Source organism: Oncorhynchus keta, chromosome 20 (assembly GCF_023373465.1).
Source record: "Oncorhynchus keta strain PuntledgeMale-10-30-2019 chromosome 20, Oket_V2, whole genome shotgun sequence".
Classification (NCBI taxonomy): domain Eukaryota; kingdom Metazoa; phylum Chordata; class Actinopteri; order Salmoniformes; family Salmonidae; genus Oncorhynchus; species Oncorhynchus keta.
This window is the reverse complement of record NC_068440.1, coordinates 33,838,029-33,861,558: the sequence shown is the minus strand read 5'-3', so window position 1 is coordinate 33,861,558 and position 23,530 is coordinate 33,838,029. Positions and strand designations below refer to the sequence as shown.

General features: G+C 40.9%; 1 protein-coding gene across 1 annotated transcript; it reads left to right on the top strand.

Annotated features, from left to right (window-relative positions):
* The first annotated feature begins 3,049 nt into the window (after window positions 1-3,049).
* On the top strand, window positions 3,050-16,471 carry LOC118399657 (lipid scramblase CLPTM1L-like). Its single transcript, XM_035795921.2, is given in 17 exon segments — window positions 3,050-3,663; window positions 3,783-3,877; window positions 4,444-4,633; window positions 5,037-5,191; window positions 5,908-6,046; window positions 6,048-6,105; window positions 9,050-9,144; window positions 9,439-9,523; window positions 11,585-11,688; window positions 13,653-13,718; window positions 13,832-13,882; window positions 14,014-14,096; window positions 14,433-14,467; window positions 14,703-14,758; window positions 14,874-14,918; window positions 15,142-15,257; window positions 15,643-16,471. Coding segments are annotated over 17 exon segments (1,629 nt in total). The 5' UTR covers window positions 3,050-3,498; the 3' UTR covers window positions 15,734-16,471.
* The last annotated feature ends 7,059 nt before the right edge of the window (window positions 16,472-23,530 follow it).

The following is a 23,530-nucleotide window of genomic DNA, read 5'->3' as shown; positions in this document are numbered from 1 at the left end:
TGTGACTAGGGTGAGCATTTTAGTTTCTTTATTTCTATGCTTCGTATTTCTTTGTTTTGGCTGGGTATGGTTCTCAATCAGGGACAGCTGTCTATCGTTGTCTCTGATTGGGAACCATACTTAGGTAGTCTTTTCCCACCTGTGTTTTGTGGGTAGTTGTTTTCTGTTTTGTGTTTCTGCACCAGACATAACTGTTCATTTTGTTCCACTTTGTTATTTTGTTTCAGTGTTCAGTTTTAATAAATATCATGAACACTTACAGCGCTGCACTTTGGTCCACTCCTTCCTCAGATGAGCGTTAACCTTCCTGACTGATGTCTTGAGATGTTGCTTCAATATATCCAAATAATTCTCCATCCTCATGATGCCCTCTATTTGGTGAAGTGCACCAGTCCCTCCTGCAGCAAAGCACCCTCACATCATGATGCTGCCACCCTTGTGCTTCACGGTTGCGATGGTGTTCTTCGGCTTGCAAGCCTCCCCCTTTTTCCTGCAAACATAATGATGATCACTATGGCCAAACAGTTCTATTTTTGTTTCATCAGACCAGAGGACATTTCTCCAAAAAGTATGATCTTTGTCCCCATGTGCTGTTGCAAACCGTAGTCTGGCTTTTATTTATGGCGGTTTTGGAGCAGTGGCTTCTTCCTTGCAGAGAGGCCTTTTGGGTTATGTCGATATATGACTCGTTTCACTGTGGATATAGATACTTTTGTACCTGTTTCCTCCAGCATCTTCACAAGGTCCTCCGCTGTTGTTCTGGGATTGATTTGCACTTTTCACACCAAAGTACGTTCATCTCTAGGAGACAGAACGCATCTCCTTCCTCAGCGGTATGACAGCTGCGTGGTCCCATGGTGTTTATACTTGCGTACTATTGTTTGTACAGATGAACGTGGTACCTTCAGGCGTTAGGAAATTGGTCCCAAGGATGAACCTGACTCATGGAGGTCTACAATTTTTTTCTGAGGTCTTGACTAATTTCTTTTGATTTTCCCATGTGGTCAAGCAAAGAGGCACTGAATTTGGAGGCAGGCCTTGAAATACATCCACAGACTCAAATGATGTCAATAAGCCTATCAGTTTCTAAAGCCATGACATTTTCTGGAATTTTCCAAGTTGTTTAAAGGCAGAGTCAACTTAGTGTATGTAAACTTCTGACCCACTGGAATTGTGATACAGTGAATTATAAGTGAAATAATCTGTCTGGAGACAATTGTTGAAAAAATGACTTGTGTCATGCACAAAGTAGATGTTCTAACAAACAAGACATTTGTGGAGTGGTTGAAAAACGAGTTTTAATGACTCCAACCTAAGTCTATGTAAACTTCCAACTTCAACTGTATGTACTACAAATAGGCTATGCCTTTAATGGTAGACCTAATAGCCCGTGGTTAATTTGTCAATTTGGAGGTGCTGGAACAAAAAGTGAGCTCGAGAGAGGGGAGACCATGGGTAATCTGAGGTACCGGAACACATGAAGAGAAACACTCCTTTATAATATAGCATTGCGTGCATTATCATGCTTTAGCATTCTGGCATAGATCAGTAGGCGCTTGCAGAAGTTGCACACATGGGAGAGAAAAATATTGTAGCCTAGGGTTCAGGAACGCTTTGGACTTTATAAACCCATTTCATGCAATTCTACATCATTTTAGATGACTGGAGACTTTAGCACAATATTTCTTAATACCTCACAAATGATCAAAATGACAGGCTACTTTGACGCTGACAAACTGAGAATCTGAGATCAATAAAAACGATATTGTCTTCAATCCATCAACTGCCTAGACCTAGTTGTGTGGAGACACACATATTGTACAATATGAGGAGGAAATTACAGTCCTAAAAAAAGCTTTCCAGTTTCACTGACTCATCCAATGGTGCTAGGCTCACCACTCACCGGGATGCTCTCGTGCCAAATGTGTTTCTCTCTTGTTTTACTTGGTAAAACAATGCTGTTCCCTCAATAGACCTACAACAGACAGACTAGTCTTCTCTTTTCAGCAGGATGCATTTTCTTTCCAACCTGTATTTTCCAGTGACTGTATTTTAAATATTGGGAAAGGTCTATTTTGGCTGCATGCTGTGCACTAACACTTTCACCCTGCTCCCGACTCTTGACATGGCTCGTGATTGGGCTACACACAATCCACAGCTCGGCAATTTTTTAAAATAAACTATTGATCATATGTGGCACAATTATAGGCCTACTCCTGGTGTATTATTCGGATTTGTTTAATTTATTTCTGAACAGACAGCAGTAATTCAATGACTTTGGCAAATGTATTTCAATTTATCTGCTTCGCGCAGCCATGATTCTATAAGGAAATAAATGATGAAGTGTAACGCTGGAGAGATGAGAGTTGCATGCTCATGTCTATCAGAGTAGAGAGGGAGAGAGATCATAGAAAGTGAATCTCATTCTAGTTATGTGTGAGATACAGGCGCGATTCTCTCTCTCACCACAGCAATGGCCACGCGTTGGTCTATATAGGCTACAATGTCGTGCAAATCAGAAACCCGGGCCGACCCAAAACGCATCAATTATCAGGCCGTTTTAACATGACAATTTTTAGGCGATAGCCAAGAGAATTACAGAGGAGTCAACCTGAATTAGTCTAACTGATTGCTTTTATTATAATTTTACATTACAAGTATTTTTCAAGCCACGAGAGTTACTCGATCCTAGGAAATGGATTCAGGAACGAAACGGTCCAGAAATGACAGGTGTCGGATCCTGCTCATATTAAACACTGCTAATAGCTACATACATTGTATTTATTCAAGTGCAGAGGTTTGTGTTAATTGTTTTTCAAAACCAAGACATTCAACATATTTTAATTCGTTTCTACAATACATGTACAAATCTACGGGGGAACATTACAAATAATAATGCTTCTATTGTTGACGTAGACCTGGCACTGACAGTGTAAAGGTGACTTGGAAAAACCGACATTGTAATCAAGAGTGCACTGCATGGAGCATGGATGACATCTAGTGGCCAAGATATATTCAGCTGGTATGCAGATTGTTGGATTTGCGCAGCCGCAGTTTGATACTTTCCTGACTATCGTACCCAGGAAATAAATCACGGAAGTAGCTAGCTGACACATCCATGCTTCTTTAAAATAGCCGTGATATTGCAATTTCGAGATGCAAAGTGACGAACAGAATTCGGGGATTTTATAATGCATAAAATATGAACCAATAGCCATTACATTTGATTGGTAAAAGACATGAGGAGACGTACAGTGTAGTCAACGATATCTAGCCATGGTTAGCCTAGAACCAGCCGACACCTATGACCTTAATGACCAGTCCATAAACTACACCAACGTTACAGTATCTGCAATTCATCAACCGATGTTAATCTGCCTCAGCTAAATTCTCTTTGAGTTTCGCATCTGTCCGTGGCTCGGTTTCAGAAGAGGATAGAGTCGCTACGGTATCTGCCATTACATTTCGCATTTGAATGACTAGACGGGAGTCCGGAGCATGTTTCAGAAAACCTCTTTCACGACGCTGATAGTCGGGGTGTTCGTTGTGTATGTTTTGCACACTTGCTGGGTGATGTATGGCATCGTTTACACCAAACCTTGTGAGAACCCCAAATTCGAAAACTGCATCAACCCATATTTGGCAGGAAAACCAAGATTGCAGGTTTGTATGCATCATTGCAAGCTAGCTAGATGGAATGAAAACTTGCCAGTCAGACAGTTGTTTTGGGTGTGGAAACTGATTCGTGAACATTTGCTGTGTTCTTTATTCCCCAATCCCAGCTGAGTATCTACACAGCCTTGCGACCCAATGCTGATAGGGGACACACCCTCATTCACGAGGAGGAGGACTTTGATGTTGAGACCAAGTTTGAAAGGTGCAACATTTCTTACGGTGACAGGATATGGTGGTATCTATCAGTCAGTCAGTTGTAATAAGCACGATGATTACCTATGGAAACTTTGTGGTAGACACAGTCAGTGCTCTCTGGGTATTTGCAGGATGACTAGGACTCAATATTAGTAAGTCATCTGGAACCAAAACGAGTGCAGATATCTGACCACATTCATAGCAACTGATTAACATTGAACAAACCGCATATAGAGACTACTTCAACCTGCAAAGATTGACCTCTCCCTGCTATATTTACGCAATAAGGCACTTAGGGGGTTTGTGGTATATGGCCAATATACCACGGCTAAGGGATGTTCTTACGCACGACACAACTTAGTGCCTGGATAGAGCCATTTGCCTTGGTATATTTCCCATATACCGCAAACCCCAGAGGTGCCTTATTGCTATTATGAACTGGTTATCAATGTAATTAGAGCAGTAAAAATAACTGTTTTGTCATATCCGTGATATACCACGACTGTCAGCTAATCAGCATTCAGGGCTTGAACCAACCAGTTCATATTCACCTATGTATCCCTTTTCCTAAAGGATAGTGAATGTGTCTCTCCCAAAGAAGACCTGTAAGAATGGGACGCTGTATGCCATGGTGTTTCTTCACCAGGCAGGTATGTCCCCGTGGCAGGACCCCAGACAGGTGCATCTGGTGTCCCAGCTCACCACCTACATGATACCCAAACCACCAGAGGTCAGCCTGATCTCAGGGGAGGAAGCAACACAGGTCAGACTACGATTACACCGCACAATGGCTGCATTCTAAATAGCACCATATTCCCTTTTTAGTTCACTACTATGGGCTCTGGTGAAAAGTAGTGCACTATAAAGGGAGTAAAGTGATATTTGGGACGTAACCAACATTTACAAGATCCAAAGCAAGGCATTCATACGTCTCTTTATTGTTAGGGTATGTCTGTATGCACAGACAGAGTCTTGCCTTGGAATCAACTGTTCTGAATTGTCCCTTTATAGCATCTTTTTAATCAGTCTGGTACATTTGAATACCTTTCACATTGGAATGCATTTTCTGTGGAGTACATCTTTAAAACTGTCATGCTGATTGTGATGTTCAGTTTTTCCCTGGTCTTTTTCTCTCTGATCTGCTGTGGTCATTGTGCCCAGGGCAGGCGGAGCAGCTGAAACGGAAGCCCAAAGGAGGTGACCCTGCAGTGGATCGGCCCGTGTCTCACTGGCGCTCCCGTCTCACCCTCAATGTGGTGTCGGAGGACTTTATCTTCGACAGGGACTTCCTGCCCAGCGACGTGCACCGCTACCTGCGAGTGTAAGAACGCACTTATGATACAATTCATCATACACTCATAAATGGACAGCTGGAACTAATGATACAATACACAACACCTTCTTCAGGGTGAAGAAGACACAGTGATGCTGAAACATTGGTGGTTCACCCATCAATTACTGGGAGCTTGTATGTAGAGTGTGACTCTTCATTTATTTTCATAGCCTACAGTTTACTCGCCGTTAGTCAGCACCTCTACCAACTTTTTGGGGGTGTGCCAACTCATGCTTTGTTTTACAATGCAACATTTCTAAATTAAAGTTCCAGAGCCTTTATTTAAAGATGATCATCACTTAATTTATATGGAACAGTAAGACTTCACATTCTTACATGAAAGGCAGCCACGAAGAAGGTGAGGGCTAAGAAGTACAGGTTGGTTTCCACACTAATGCCCTTGATTTCATCAGCATCTTCCTCAGTGAAGCCTGAAATCACAACAAGTCAACTCATTAAAAGGCTCCCACAAGAGTGCAGAGCCGACCCCATTTTGACGTAATTCCTTGCCTTCGAGCGGAAATGCTTGTTTAGGTTCCACCTCTTATACATAATCACGAAATGGGGATGGGAAAGAATGTCCTGGAGATTTCCACATGGGACCGGGAAAGCATAAACAAATAGAGAACTGACAGCTGTCAGAGCCTCTTCCACTCAGACTTCATTAATGACATAACAGTAGCAATTGTTTTACTGTGTTCCAGATTTCAAAATGGAAAGAAGAGGGTGTACCTTCCACTGCTGTTTGTGGATGAGCTGAGCAACAGAGTGAAGGACTTGATGGAGATCAACAGCACCAGCACGGAACTCCCTCTCACTATCTCCTATGACACCATCTCCCTCGGGGAAACTCCGCTTCTGGATTCACATGCAAGATGCCGTCTACTCTCTGCAACAATTCGGTGAGTAGTACTATAGAAATAGCATTATAAATCAATATCTCTATGGCTAGTACTATGACCAAACTCATTGGGACGGTTTACCGGACACCGATCAAGTCTTGGCCTGGACAAAACATTATTTTCCATGTAGATTCTTCATTGAGATTGCTTTTTAGTCGTGACTAGGCGTAATCTGTCCGGGAAACAGCACCCATTATGCTAGTTGATACTAGTGTACGGAATTGACACTAATCTGCATGAGTCATACTACCTACCGCCAGAGGATCACAAACTGAACGACCGCATCACGAGAGTGACTTCTGTCCTATAGTTGCTACTGTTCTGTCATTTAATGAAGTCTGAGGGGAAGAGGTTCAATAACCTGAAAATACTTTGTTTTGTCTGTTTGAACATGCAAACTGATGTTTGATAAAGGGAGGAAATAAAAATGTTTCAACTGAAAGACAACGACCAGAGCTTACCCATGACCAGAGCTTACCCATGACCAGAGCTTACCCATGACCAGAGCTTACCCATGACCAGAGCTTACCCATGACCAGAGCTTACCCATGACCAGAGCTTACCCATGACCAGAGCTTACCCATGACCAGAGCTTACCCATGACCAGAGCTTACCCATGACCAGAGCTTACCCATGACCAGAGCTTACCCATGACCAGAGCTTACCCATGACCAGAGCTTACCCATGACCAGAGCTTACCCATGATGTTGCACAACAATTTGAAGTCAATAAGTCATAGTTTAAGTCGAAGTTTGATATATTTGGGCTTGGAAGTGGGAAATCCAAAGTGGGGATTTAATTTTTTTTCTGTGGCAATGCGGTGTGTTTAGGATGTGCTAATACTTTTGTCTGTTTCTTTTTAGCGCTGGGTTTTATCCACCAGCATGGCATTGTTTATTCATCAGAAACACCTGCAAAGTTGGCCACCATAGTCTACACTTGGCCACCACCATAGTCTACACTTGGCCACCATAGTCTACACTTGGCCACCATAGTCTACACTTGGCCACCATAGTCTACACTTGGCCAGCTGAGACATGCAGCAAATGAAAATAGGGGATGCAAACGCATGTTTTTGCACCTACCCTTTTTACCAGAAAATTAACATAATAAAATTTAGAATTTGTAATTTTTCACAAATTGTTGAGCTAGTCTTTATAGAACATAACCATTTTTATAAATGGTATAATTATGTGTTATGATTGCATTTTGGGACCCTGCCCCCCCATCGCCCCAAGATGGACGTTTTTGACCACTAAAGTCTTGCCTTGCTTCACTGCTTTGATTAGTGCAGCTAAACCACAAGTGTCTATCCTATAATGAACAGGCACCCACGAAAGAACATTTATTTTGTTGTGCAATTGTCTTGGTGTTTCGTGTCCGATGCGCTCAGGGTGTTGTGACGTGTCATTTACCACGTGCATCATGAGCAAAGTCATTGTAGCGTAGCCTATCATTTAACTGAGAACCATGAGCACGGGCTGACTTGGATTTGCTGTACAGCAGCTGAAGTCTGCTAAATTATATGGATATATTGAAGCAACATCTCAAGACATCAGTCAGGCTTGGTCACGAATGGGTCTTCCAAATGGACAATGACCCCAAACATACTTCCAAAATTGTGGCAAAATGGCTTAACCTCTCTGGGATATATAGCGTCCCACCGGCCAAGATCCAGTGAAAATGCAGAGCGCCAAATTCAAATAAATTACTATAAAAATTCAACTTTCATGAAATCGCACATGCAATACACATGCAATTAAAGCTACACTTGTTGTGAATCCAGCCAACATGTCAAATTTCAAAAAGGCTTTACGGCGAAAGTAAACGATGCTATTATCTGAGGACAGCACTAAAGTAAACAAACAATCCTATTTCAACCCTCCAGGCGCGACACAAAACGCAGAAATAAAGATATAATTCATGCCTTACCTTTGACGAGCTTCTTCTGTTGGCACTCCAATATGTCCCGTAAACATCACAAATGGTCATTTTGTTCGATTAATTCCGTCGATATATATTCAAAATGTCAATTTATTTGGCGGGTTTGATCCAGAAAAACACCGGTTTCAACTTGCGCAACGTGACATTAAAATATCTCATGTTACCTGTAAGCTTTGTCCAAACATTTCAAACTACTTTTGTAATACAACTTTAGGTATTTTTTAATGTAATTAATATAAGACGGGATGATCTGTGTTCAATACCGGAGGAAAACAAAGTGTAGCTAGCTTTCAGGTCACGCGCCTCTAACAAAGAGTACACTTCCCTCGAGCCTCATTCTGAACAGTGCTGCTTCTTCATTTCTCAAAGGAAAAACCTCAACCAATTTCTAAATAGTGTTGACATCCAGTAGAAGCGATAGGAACTGCAAGAAGGTACCTTAGAAATCTGGATTCCCAATGAAAACCCATTGAAAAGAGAGTGACTTCAAAACAAAACAATCTTAATGGTTTGTCCTCGGTGTTTCACCTGCCAAATAAGTTCTGTTATACTCACAGACATGATTCAACCAGTTTCAGACACTTCAGAGTGTTTTCTATCCAAATCTACTACTAATATGCATATCTTAGCTTCTGGGCCTGAGTAGCAGGCATTTAACTTTGGACACGCTTTTCATCCGGATGTGAAAATACTGCCCCCTATCCCAAAGAAATTAAGGACAACAAAGTCAATATATTGGAGTGGCCATCACATAGGCCTTACCTCAATCCTATAGAAAATGTGTGGGCAGAAATGAAAAGGCGTGTGCGAGCAAGGAGACCTACAAACCTGAGGTGTATGTAAACTTCTGACTTCAACTGTATAAGAAGCTTGCGTCATTCTTCAGAGATGGACCCTAAAACAAGCATTTCCACTCAACGGCAAGGAATTACGTCAAAATGGGGTCAGCTGTGCACTCTGGTGGGAGCCTTTTTAATAATTTGGTTTGTTGTGATTTCAGGCTTCACTGAGAAAGATGCTGATGAAATCAAGGGCATTTTCGTGGAAACCAACCTGTACTTCTTAGCCCTCACCTTCTTCGTGGCTGCCTTTCATGTAAGAATGTGAAGTCTTACTGTTCCATATAAATGAAGTGATGATCATCTTTTAATGTTTATATTTTAAAATGTTTAGTAACTTAGCAGTCGCTCTTATCCAGAGCGACTTACAGGAGTGCACATAGACAGATTTTTTTTTCACCTAGTCGGCTCGAGGATTCGAACCAGCTGACTTTGAGGCTGTTACTGGACCAATGGTCTTAACCGCTAGATCTACTTGCCACACACATGCATGACTGAGATTCACTAAATTATCCTTTGTCACTTACTTAAAAGCATGTTTCATTTGCAGCTCCTGTTTGATTTCCTGGCCTTCAAACATGACATCAGCTTCTGGAAGCAGAAGAAAAGCATGGTGGGAATGTCCAGCAAAGCAGGTGGGTGGACTTCTTACGAAGATGCTGTTAGGCAGGGTTGGGGTCAATTCCAATTAAAGTAATTCAGGACATGATTTTGAATTTAAAACTTTTGAAATTAATACAAACTGCTGTGCCTGGCACTTACTACAATACTCCGTTCAAAGGCACTTAAATAATTTGTCTTGCACATTCACCCTCTGAATGGCACACATACACAATCCTTCTTTAACCTGTCTCTAGAGGTCGATCGATTTAATTTGCATGGCCGATTAATTAGGGCCGATTAATTAGGGCCGATTTCACGTTTTCATAATTTTGGATGCTGATTTCATTGCACTCCATGCGGAGGCTGTGTGGCAGGGTGACCACCTGTTACGTGAGTGCAGCAAGGAGCCAAGGTAAATTGCTTGCTAGCTAGCATTAAACTTATCTTGTATAAAAAAAAACTATCAATCTTAACATAATCACTAGTTAACTACACATGAGTGGTTATATTACTAGTTTAACTAGCTTGTCCTGCGTTGCAAATAATCAATGCAGTGCCTGTTAATTTATCATCGAATCACAGCCGACTTAACCAAACGGGTGATTTAACAAGAGCATTTGTGAAAAGAAAGCACTGTCGTTACACCAATGTACCTAACCATAAACATCAATGCCTTCCTTAAAATCAACACACAGCTATATTTTTTTAAACCTGCATAATTAGTTCAAAGAAATTCATGTTAGCAGGCAATATTAACTAGGGAAATTTTGTCACTTCTCTTGCGTTCTTTGCAAGCAGAGTCGGGGTATATGCAGCAGTTTGGGCCGCCTGGCTCGTTGCGAACTGTGTGAAGACCATTTCTTCCTAACAAAGACCGTCATTAATTTGCCAGAATTGTACATAATTATGACCATAACATTGAAGGTTGTGCAATGTAACAGCAATATTTAGACTTAGGGATACCGCCCGTTCGATAAAATACAGAACGGTTCTGTTTTTCACTGAAAGAAAAAACATCTTGTTTTTGAAATGATAGTTTCCAGATTTGGCCATATTAATGAGCTACGGCTCGTATTTCTGTGTTTATTATAATTAAGTCTATGATTTGATAGAGCAGTCTGACTAAGCGATGGTAGGCAGCAGCAGGCTCGTAAGCATTCATTCAAACAGCACTTTTCTACGTTTGCCAGCAGCTCTTCGCAATGCTTGAAGCACAGCTCTGTTTATGACTTCAAGCCTATCAACTCCCAAGATTAGGCTGGCAATACTATAGTGCATATAACAACATCCAATAGTCAAATGTATATGAAATACAAATGGTATAGAGAGAAATAGTCCTATAATAATTACAACCTAAAACCTCTTAATAACTGGGAATATTGAAGATTCATTATTGAAGACTATGAATATTGAAGATGATGAAAGCTGGAACCACCAGCTTTCATATGTTGTCATATTCTGAGCAAGGAACTTTAAACGTTATCTTTTTTTTCTGGCACATATTGCACTTTTACTTCTCTAACACTGTGTTTTTGTATTATTTAAACCAAATTGAACATGTTTCATTATTTATTTGAGACTAAATAGATTTTTATTTATGTACTATATTAAGTTAAAATAAGTGTTCATTCAGTATTGTTGTTGCCGGGGCGGCAGCATAGCCTAGTGGTTAGAGCGTTGGACTAGTAACCGGAAGTTCAAACCCCCGAGCTGACAAGGTACAAATCTGTCGTTCTGCCCCTGAACAGGCAGTTAACCCACTGTTCCCAGGCCGTCATTGAAAATAAGAATCTGTTCTTAACTGACTTGCCTAGTTAAATAAAGGTTAAAAAAATATATATATATATATATTAAATAAATAAATTGACCGATTTAATCGGTATCGGCTTTTTTTTGGTCCTCCAATAATCGGTATCGAAGTTGAAAAATCATAATCGGTCTCCTCCCCTTCCTCTACACTGATTGAAGTGCATTTAGCAAGTGACATCAATGAGGGATCATAACTTGCACCTGGTCAGTCTAATGTTTTGTCTGCTCAGTGTATTTGCAGTTTTTGACTATTCCCCTTGTGTTTATCTTGTGGTCCTTTCCAGTACTGTGGAGGTGTTTCAGCACCATTGTGATTTTCATGTACCTGTTTGATGAGCAGACCAGCCTGCTGGTCCTCATTCCTGCTGGAGTAGGCTCCATGATCGAGGTACGTCTCTTCACAAGCATTTAGTGGTTTTATCCCAAATGGCTCTCTATGTAGTGCACTACTTCTGACTAGGGCTATTTACAGTTGAAGTCATAAGTTTACATATACCTTATCCAAATACATTTCAACTCAGTTTTACACAATTCCTGACATTTAATCCTATTAAAAATTCCCTGTCTTAGGTCATTTAGGATCACCACTTTTTTTTAAGAATGTGAAATGTAGAGAGTGATTTATTTCTGCTTTTATTTCTTTCATCACATTCCCAGGGGATCAGAAGCTTACATACAATCAATTAGTATTTGGTAGCATTGCCTTTTAAATTGTTTAACTTCAGTCAAACGTTTCAGGTAGCCCTCCACAAGCTTCCCACAATAAGTTGGGTGAATTGTGGCCCATTCCTCCTGACAGAGCTGGTGTAACTGAGTCCGGTTTGTAGGCATCCTTGCTCGCACACGCCTTTTCAGTTCTGCCCACAAATGTTCGATATGGTTATATATATATGCCATTTAGCTGACGCTTTTATCCAAAGCGACTTACAGTCATGTGTGCATACATTCTACGTATGGGTGGTCCCGGGAATCGAACCCACTACCCTGGCGTTACAAGCGCCATGCTCTACCAACTGAGCCACAGAAGGACCGTTGAGGTCAGGGCTTTGTGATGGCCACTCCAATACCTTTACTTTGTTGTCCTTAAGCCATTTTGCCTTCCTGACTGATGTCTTGAGATGTTGCTTCAATATATCCACATAATTTTTCTGACTCATGATGCCATCTATTTTATGAAGTGCACCAGTCCTTCCTGCAGCAAAGCACCCCCACAAAATGATGCTGCCACCCCCGTGCTTCACGGTTGGGATGGTGTTCTTTGGCTTGCAAGCCTCCCCCTTTTTCCTCCAAACATAACAATGGTCATTATGGCCAAACAGTTCTATTTTTGTTTCATCAGACCAGAAGACATTTCTCCAAAAAGTACGATCTTTGTCCCCATGTGCAGTTGCAAACCGTAATCTGGCTTTTTTTTACGGCGGTTTTGGAGCAGTGGCTTCTTTCTTACTGAGCGGCCTTTCAAGTTATGTCGATTTAGGACTCGTTTTACTGTGGATGTAGATACTTTTATACATGTTTCCTCCAGCATCTTCACAAGGTCCTTTGTTGTTCTTCTGGGATTGATTTGCACTTTTTGCACCAAAGTACATTCATCTCTAGGAGACAGAACGCATCTCCTTCCCTATTTAACTGTCCTTCCTCACAAAGTTTTCACTTGTTTAATAATTCACATTTGAAATTAAATGATTGGTATATAGATTTGTGGGAAGTAGTAAATGAGTGCACACTTCAGGAGAATGCCGATATTATTGGGACGCGGGAGAATGACGATATTATTGGGACGCGGGAGAATGACGATATTATTGGGACGCGGGAGAATGACGATATTATTGGGACGCGGGAGAATGACGATATTATTGGGACGCGGGAGAATGACGATATTGTTGGGACGCGGGAGAATGACGATATTATTGGGACGCGGGAGAATGACGATATTATTGGGACGCGGGAGAATGACGATATTATTGGGACGCGGGAGAATGACGATATTATTGGGACGCGGGAGAAAGGAGTTATTATTGGGACGTAACTCAGGGTCTGGCAATAGGGTGCCATTTGGGAAACACAGTGTTTCCCTAAAGTTCTCTATTTGCACAGTTACTGTTGTTCACGTTAGTAAAATGTCTGACCCCATTGACTTTTGTCAGATTGAGTTGATAATCTTTTTCTGTTTGCTGCCCAATTCAGTGACTATCAATGTGGTTCCTCTTTTGTAGGTTTGGTAATTCCATCATCCTGTGTCCTGGTTTCTCTTAATCCCCTATGTTTTAGATCCTTGTGGATGATTGTGTTCTTGTAGTTGATTACACTATGTCCTCTCGACACCTGACTGGTTTATCTGTCCCTCTACAGGTGTGGAAGGTGAAGAAAGCCTTTAAAATACAGGTTATCTGGAAAGGTGTAAAACCCACATTTATTGTAAGTCTGGTTTGTTTGTAAAGATATCAGTTTATCGAAGTTAATTTCCTCAGGATTACGTTTGGTCTCTGTTTGTTCTACATTGATATCAATGTGTGTTTGTCTCCCCACAGTTTGGAAAGTCTGACGAATCAGAGAGGAGGACTGTAGAGTATGATACTCTTGTGAGACTTGACATATACCTTTTTTTATGTCCAAAAATGACATGTGTTCCTTTTGTCCTCAATTTGTATACAGTAGCGTTGTCATAAATAGCAACCGTTTGATTTTCCTTGCAACGTTCTTCTCTTCCCAGGCAATGAAGTACCTGTCGTATTTACTCTACCCAATGTGTATTGGAGGAGCGGTTTATGCCTTAGTGTTTTTGAGATACAAAAGGTAGGCTATAACTCTGGAAAATAACAGTAGGGTCTACTACAGTGATGGACAACTGTAGTAGTTTTTTGGGAGCGAGAAATTATTATTTTGGATTTAAAAAAGACCCCAGACTACACTTGAAATTACAATGGACCTCTGTCTTCTGGCAATAACGTCCCTTTTTATTGCCTGCAAATAGAGTTTGACTAACAAATCAACTTCCCCAAAAAATCTGTGCGGCCATCGGTGGCATTTAGAAATCTCAGTGTGGTCCTGGAGCCTCGAGATGTTGCCCAGACCCGGTCTACTATGTGTTTTGAATGTGTAATAATGTCTCGCCTGCTTTCTGTTTGGCAGTTGGTTCTCCTGGATCATCAACAGTTTAGTGAATGGTATGTTCTCTGACACTATCCTGAAGCCAGCATGATTTGCTTTAATTCACTTTTAAAAGCCAGATTTACCTTAAGTGTTGTTTTTTTTTTGTTGTTCAAATGTTTTATTGTATGTTCAGTCAATAGGCAGATTCATTGGACAACTAAGAAATGCTTTGTCAGTGCATGTCCATGATCACATGATTAATAGTAGAAGCATTGATATTGTCATTGATGGTCTCTTTTTTTTTGACAGGAGTGTACACTTTTGGATTCCTCTTCATGCTACCTCAACTCTTTGTTAACTACAAGGTCAGTTACATTATACTGTGCGTTAGTGCACATGTCTTCTGTTCTATGTTATCTTTAGCACGCCGCTAAAAGCCAGATGCTGGTGTCCATATCGGTTATTTTCTTGTTTCAACAGTTCAAATCTGTGGCACATCTACCCTGGAAAGCATTCATGTATAAAGTGAGTGAATTGTATAAGATCTCATTTGAGAGATCGCCAGGTTTTACACTGTTAGATGTCTCAGAAAGGGTTTTATCATTGAAGGACAGTAAGAGTATGGCTACTGGAATGTGTCGTAATTGTTACAATGAAACATCCATAAATCTATCAGAAAGGAAAAACTACATAAAGTGATGAAACTGAAGGACGTTAATGATAGTAGTTTATATTTGTCCATCCCCAGGCGTTCAACACCTTTATCGACGACATATTTGCCTTCATCATCACGATGCCCACCTCCCACCGGTTAGCCTGCTTCAGGGATGATGTGGTCTTCCTCGTCTACTTGTACCAGAGATGGTAAGCCACACGGCAGATACGCACACAGGGATAGGATCTTAATTTGAGAATTTGCTGAGAATTTCCCTACGCTGCAGAAAATGTCGATGAGCTTTGTGATTTACATAAATTCACTGAAAACACAAACTAACACAAGGTTATATTAATATATATTTACAGCTGATAGACTAACCACTGATCAAACAACATTGTAGACTAAACATTAAAATTCTGTTACTGCAAGATTATTTATCTGCAACAATACTGGTCAAATGAAGATCCTATGCACTAAATTGACTGTCACTTGTAAGTAACAATATCTCCAATGCTACAACAGAATATCCTCACATTGAACACATCAATTTGTTTACTACAACTTTTTTTCACTATTTTTTTCTATCGTAAGGCTGTATCCTGTTGATAAGACCAGAATGAACGAATACGGACTGTCTTACAATGAGGAGGAGAAACCCAAAGGAAAGGCGCACAAAGACTAAAACTGGTCACAGACACACATGCAGGTCCTGAGAGCCATATGTAGAATATGGACCTACACGTTGCTGTGTTGGGATTGGGTACAATGCCTATAAAACACATTGGTGTTATTTGTCAGAAGGTGGATTTGCCTGGGGACTATCCTTGCTGCCCTGCTAAGCCCCTCACTCCCAGCCAGCCAGTCACCACCCACCCACCTTATACCTACCCAGACCATTGAAGACTTGACTGGGCTTTCCTAAGCAATGCGATGCCTAGCACAGCACTGGTTGAATTGACCGCAGCTGCCTCCAGTTGAAGGAGCATGGACCAACCCATTATGTATACCATGATTGGTGAATGTGTTTGTCTATGGAATGAGACCAACTCAGTCCCACACACCCCTTGCCTGCCTACACCTGTCGTCGCCCCCCCATTCAACTTATACAAAAGAACACCTGGTGTTTCATATCATGATGTCAACATCAGGAGACGCTGACTGATGTCACCATGTTTTGTTCTCTTGGTCAAAACGTCCAGAATCCTGTTTTATCATTCAGGAGAAGATATGTGCATTGGTTTGTATTTGACCTTGTATTAGAACATGAAGACCATGAGATGATGGTGCCAAAAATGGGAAATTATATTTGATGGGCTTTGAATGTGACATTTTGTTAATTGTTATTAAAGCATTTGATAATGTTTGATTGTTTTGGTGGAGTTTTGAGTAAATTAATAAATTGACTTCAGTGTTACAAGGACCAATTGGGTGGAAATTATATTTACTTTTGTCAAAATATGATTTAAAAATATGATTTAAGACTCATATGGTCCTTCTGTATAGTTGGTAGAGCTTGTATAGTCTCCCGGTCTTGTTGCACACATGACTGTAAAAAAAGCGTGTTTATTTATTATTATTATTATTATATTATGATATGTGACGATGTCTGGTCTTTTTAAAAATGTTTATTGATCAAGTTCTATCAGATGTTGCAGTACAGGGTTGTTTGACTCTGACCCTACGACTTCCTGCTGCTTTTCTGTACTACATGATCATTCATTGCACCCGCCTGGTGTTCCAGCTCTAAATCAGGACCTGGTTAGAGGGGAATCACCCGCCTGGTGTTCCAGCTCTAAATCAGGACCTGATTAGAGGGGAATCACCCGCCTGGTGTTCCAGCTCTAAATCAGGACCTGATTAGAGGGGAATGATGCAGTGGAACTGGATTTGAGGTTCGAGGGCTGTAGGTGACGCTTTGTTTTCAAACAAATCTCTTGTTTGCTTTCAGGATGGGTATCATTTAATTTAGCCCATATTAGTTTCATTTTGTGAATTATTTTCATCATGCCATGGCTGTAGGCAGGTGTCCAATGACCCAAGTCGGAAGTTTACATACTCTTAGGTTGGAGTCACTAAAACTCGTTTTTCAACCACTCCACAAATTCCTTGTTAACAAACTATAGTTTTGGCAAGTACGTTAGGACATCTACTTTGTGCATGACACAAGTCATTTTTCCAACAATTGTTTACAGACAGATTATTTCACTGTATCACAATTCCAGTGGGTCAGAAGTTTACATACACTAGGTTGACTGTGCCTTTAAACAGCTTGGAAAATTCCAGAAAATTGTCATTTAGCTTATCAGAAGCTTCTAAAGCCATGACATCATTTGAGTCAATTAGAGGTGTACCTGTGGATGTATTTCAAGGCCTACCTTCAAACTCAGTGCCTCTTTGCTTGACATCATGGGAAAATCCCAAAAAATCAGCCAAGACCTGATCAAAAATTGTAGACTTCCACAAGTCTTGTTCATCCTTGGGAGCAATTTCCAAACAACTGAAGGTATCACGTTCATCTGTACAAACAATAGTACGCAAGTATAAACACCATGGAACCACGCAGCCGTCATACCGCTCAGGAAGGAGACACGTTCTGTCTCCTAGTGATGAACGTACTTTGGTGCGAAAAGTGCAAATCAATCCCAGAACAACAGCAAAGGACCTTGTGAAGATGTTGGAGGAAACAGGGACAAAAGTATCTACATCCACAGTAAACCGAGGCCTATATCGACATAACTTGAAAGGCCGCTCAGCAAGGAAGAAGCCACTGCTCCAAAACCGCCATACAAAAGCCAGACTACAGTTTGCAACTGCACATGGGGACAAAGCTTGTACTTTTTGGAGAATGTCTTCTGGTCTGATGAAACAAAAATAGAACTGTTTGGCCATAATGACCATCATTATGTTTGGAGGAAAAGGGTGGGCTTGCAAGCCGAAGAACACCATCCCAACCGTGAAGCATGGGGGTGGCAGCACCATGTTGTGGGGGTGCTTTGCTGCAGGGGGGACTGGTGCACTTCACAAAATATATGGCATCATGAGGATATTTTTTTTACCTTTATTTAACTAGGCAAGTCAGTTAAGAACAAATTCTTATTTTCAATGACGGCCTAGGAACAGTGGGTTAATTGCCAGTTCAGGGGCAGAACAACAGATTTGTACCTTGTCAGCTCAGGGGTTTGGACTAGTAACCTTGTGGTTACTAGTGCAAAGCTCTAACCACTAGGCTACCCTGAAGAAACATCTCAAGACATCAATCAGGAAGTTAAAGCTTGGTCACAAATGGGTCTTCCAAATGGACAATTTCACATTCTTAAAATAAAGTGGTGATCCTAACTGACCTAAGACAGGGAATTTTTACTAGGATTAAATGTCAGGAATGGTGAAAAACTGAGTTTAAACGTATTTGGCTAAGGTGTATGTATGTAAACTTCCGACTTCAACTGTAAATTGCCTTGCCTTGTTCAGGTGCAGAACACCAGATTTTGACCTTGTCAGCTCAGGGATTCGATCTAGCAACCTTTTGGTTACTGGCCCAACGCTCTAGGCTACCTGGCAATCATGTAAATGATTGCCAAGTCATTTTGAATGTACCTGGGGCATGTTATGTCATCACATAGGCCTAACTCTAAAACTCCACTCCACATTTAATTCTAAATGCCTACTACTTGCAAAATACATGTTTTTTCAACTATAGAAATTGTGCTTTTAGATTGTTGAAAGCATCGCGATAACATGGAAATTCAACTAACTTTTGGCTGTCTCCTATGGTAGCTATCGTCTGGTCAAGTTCCGTTTGACATTAAGGGGATGGTCTCTTGGAAACAGTCCTTGCACATCACGGGAACATTGCTATGAAGACTTTAGTTAATGGCCTAATGAAACTCTTAAGGGAACGATCTCTAAAATTGTGGGAACGTTTGTTGTTAGCTGGGAAGCAAGGGATAAGAATGTCCATAGATACAGAACAAAACGACTGAATGACAGGTGTGTGTCCATAGTTACAGAACACCAAGAATAATGTGGTCCTTCTGTAGCTCAGTTGGTAGAGCATGGCGCTTGTTGTAACGCCAGGGTAGTGGGTTCGATTCCCGGGACCACCCATACGTAGAATGTATGCACACGTAAGTCGCTTTGGATAAAAGCGTCTGCTAAATGGCATTATAATAAACTACTGGTTTGCGTCTCTGGCAACTTAACCAATAGAACTAACAAACATGTTTGGTGGAAAGACTGATTTTAAAAGGGCAGTCAAAGAAGAAAGATCGGAGTTAAGCTGCCTGTCTAAACACAGCCTATTAATTCACTTATCAAAATGAAAATGTCAAGAAGACGTGTTATTTCTACAGGTAAATGTGTGTGTTATAGTAAGTTGATGTAGGGTGGCATCTATCAAACTGTATGTCACACCTTGTACTTTCTGGGGGGCATGTCCAGAAGTAACCAAATTAGCTAATTAAATTAGATAAACAAGGGGTTTCCACTCATGGTTGTAAACATCCGGTTTGTGGGGGACTGTTTTGGGGGTTTGGTAATTAGGTAGGGGTGTGTTCTCTTGAGGCTGTGGGCTTTAGTTATGTTAATTAAGACTATACATTAGAGTGCATTAGGTTTGTGTGGGTGTTGTCTTTGATGTCTGTTTAGATCATATGATGTAATGTCGGGTAGAACCTGACCCGGGAGTCATGACTTATGACCACATATATCGGATCTGTGATTAGGGACTGATTTCTATAGAATGGTATTTGTGCTTAGAAGAAGATTATTTTACACATTAACATTTGTAACATATAATATTACTATCCGCTGATGCTGCAGACAACAGTTTCTACCAAGTTTCATTGGTGATGGAAAATGTCTGTTGTTCATTACATCATCACATATACATTCAATCACACGGTGGTCAGTTAAGCTTATGTTAGGAACTCAGATCTGCCAGTGAGCAATTGACAAGTCTTAATCCTAAATAGTTCCCTATTAATCAGAATAGAACAAACCACTTATCCTAATGGATAGGAGTGGGTAACTTGGATAAAAATGGGTCTAGGGGAGGTTGTCGTACTTCTTTGAACAGTCTTTTCACTTACGGGATACAGTAGATCACCCCCAGAAGACTATGCAAGGGTTAAATCTGCATAAGCATTGTTGATTGGCTGTTACTTTAAGACTAGACAGGCCCTCTCTCGACCCCTTTGTAAATATGGGGTGGTATGTCTTGACTTCTGGCTGAAGCCTAGTATTTTTCTAAACTGCATTGTTGGTTAAGGGCTTGTAAGTAAGCATTTCACTGTAAGTTATACCTACACCTGTTGTATTCAGCATTTCACTGTAAGTTATACCTACACCTGTTGTATTCAGCATTTCACTGTAAGTTATACCTACACCTGTTGTATTCAGCATTTCACTGTAAGTTATACCTACACCTGTTGTATTCAGCATTTCACTGTAAGTTATACCTACACCTGTTGTATTCAGCATTTCACTGTGTTATACCTACACCTGTTGTATTCAGCATTTCACTGAAGCATAGTTGTATTCAGCCTTTCACTGTAAATACCTACACCTGTTGTATTGTTTTCACTGTAAGTTATACCTACACCTGTTGTATTCAGCATTTCACTGTAAGTTATACCTACACCTGTTGTATTCAGCATTTCACTGTAAGTTATACCTACACCTGTTGTATTCAGCCTTTCACTGTAAGTTATACCTACACCTGTTGTATTCAGCATTTCACTGTAAGTTATACCTACACCTGTTGTATTCAGCCTTTCACTGTAAGTTATACCTACACCTGTTGTATTCGGCGCATGTGACAAATACAATTTGATTAAACTCAAGGCTGTAATGATGAGCCAAGCTTCTTTGAAAATATATATATGAATTTATCAACTCTACAAGCAACACTAGACTCTATTGTTATGGTGGGTGATTTTAATATGGTTTTAAATACCTCTATGGACCAGAAAGGAAATCACACTACAAACTATCACCCTCAGGCATTTAAGGAAGACATGAATGTCATGGATATATTGGAATTAGGGGATATATGGAGGCTTAAATACCCTGACCTAGTGAGATACGCATGGCGGAGGCTTAATCAAGCTAGTCGTCTTCTTATGTCATTCTCTCTGGCACCAAAAGTTTTTAAAGTTTTTATAGGGGACAGAATGTGCTCGGATCATCACATAATTCGTACATATATTACTCTTACAGAATTTCCACGTGGGCGGGGATATTGGACATTTAATCAAAGCCCACTAGATGATAAATTGTTTACAACTAGGACAGAATCATTTTAAACCTTTTGGTTACTGGCCCAGCACTCAAACCACTCAACCCGGTTACCTGCCGTCTCTTCTGTTATGTTACAGAATAAGGCTGTAACGTAACAAAATGTGGAAAAAGTCCATACTTTCAGAATGCACTGTATTTGTTAAGAGCAAGTTGATTGGCAAAGTCATGAAAAATGTGACAAATTTAATAAACCACCTTTGGACTATGATAAACAATCATATTTTTCTGGGGTCAAAATGAACCCTGTCAGTAGTATGAGGGTTACACAGAGTTTTCTCATTTAATAGTATCACATCAGCAACAACAGTGTGAACATTTAAATTGACTAGTGTTGGGGATGGATATGGAAAATCTATATCGATATGTTACATTTTTTGATACGATGTGTATGTATCAGTTTTAAAAATAACAGTTTCATATATAACATTGTATCTGTGTAGCTTCTTTTCTGGAAGCTTCCAAGGCTCTGTGAAGTTCAGAGAACTACTCGTTGATTGCCCAGTGGGGTATGTGTCAATGCTCTGGGGCATAAACATACAGAACCAGTTTGAATACAATGAAGAGCCCATTAACTATTAGCAGACAATTAAGTACGCTAAATTAAGAGCCTTTGAGAAAGTATGCGAGAGCGTCATGTCAGTTTTAGGGGAAGCTACTCTGAAAATATAGTTTACCAAACTACCAGTTACTTCATGCTGGAAGAAGTTAAGCTACATTAAAGCTAAACTTTAAAATATATATATTTAACTTAAATAAAGTTACTACATCACAAACTGATAAATTATCATATCTAAATCTGAAACATCATAGACTACACATTGCAAGAACAGATCTCTCTGGAGTCCAGTGTAAATTAAGCCTCTCTGATAACGAAGATAAAGGAAATTCTTTCCTACTTCACACATTTTAAATGTTATTTTTGCAACAACAAAAAAAGTTGTGTGTAGTTCCAGTAGCTAGCTACACCGCTACTGAAAACACTACCAAGATTTGAATTTAGTTCAACTACCACCAAGCTACAGAAAACTAGTATTACTGATGGGTGAAGCATAGGTATATATAATTGTGTGTAAGAAATCCTTTGTGATCTTGAAAATCTTATCTAATAATAATATTTTGAATGTAAAATGTTCATAATACTTACTGGTATTTGTGTGTACACATACCCTTATATTAATTTGACCTTTTGAGGTTACATCATTAATCAATTCTATGTGAAGCTAGTATGACCTCCCCGACACCAATTTCTATCTAACTTACCCACTCATGTCCATTAGGATAAGTGGGCAGACCCAGACTTGACCAGACTACCACTGACAGTTAAAATGACTGACATAAGGGTACTGGGGGTAAAGTCTGACCGGGAGGGAGGAGGAAGCGGCAACTGGGGTGGGATCCTGGGGACTACGACAGAGACAGGGTTTTTGGGGACTTCGATAGCTGACTTAGGTTTAAATCATTAAAGCTGTGATTTTACCTGTGCTGTTATTAATCAGTTCTGTTTTTATCCCCCCACGAACAAGTATTTTAGCTCTAGAACGGATGCTGTTTTACTTCCTGTGGGGAAGCAAGTGGGAGAGGCTGAAGAGGGAGGTGGTCAAGAGACCCAGGTCCAGTGGGGTGGGCTTGCCTGACCTCTACTTGTTCCTGGGCAGCCGCTACACAGCGTTACATCTCACTCTTGCCACCTCCCCGGTCAACAACAAGACTCAGGCCCTCGCACGGTTCTGGCTGGGATCTTACCTCAGGACTCTGAGGCTGATCCCAGTCGACCTGCGAGCCCCAGTCTCCTTCCTGCTCCCAACACACTACGTCCAGCTCCAAAAGTTTTTAAGACATTTTAAACTGGAAAACGAGGCCGTCAAGGTTTTAACTAAACACTGCTCTCTTCTCTCTCATGTGCAGGAGCTGGAACCAGTGTGTCCAGTGTGCAGGCTTGCTACTGTCGAGCCCACAGCGGTTTGGCACAACGTGGTCCATCCTGCTCTGCTGAACCGGCACCGGGACCTGTCCTGGATGGTTGCCCACGAGATCCTCCCAGTCAGGGCCATTATGCACTCCCGGGGCATGGCGAGGACACCCGCCAGGCTGTGGCCAAGATGAGTCGGTGGGGCACTTGCTCTGGGAGTGCAGAGCCACCAGGGACCTGTGGAAGGAAGCAGGCCCCCTGATCTCCCCGTGT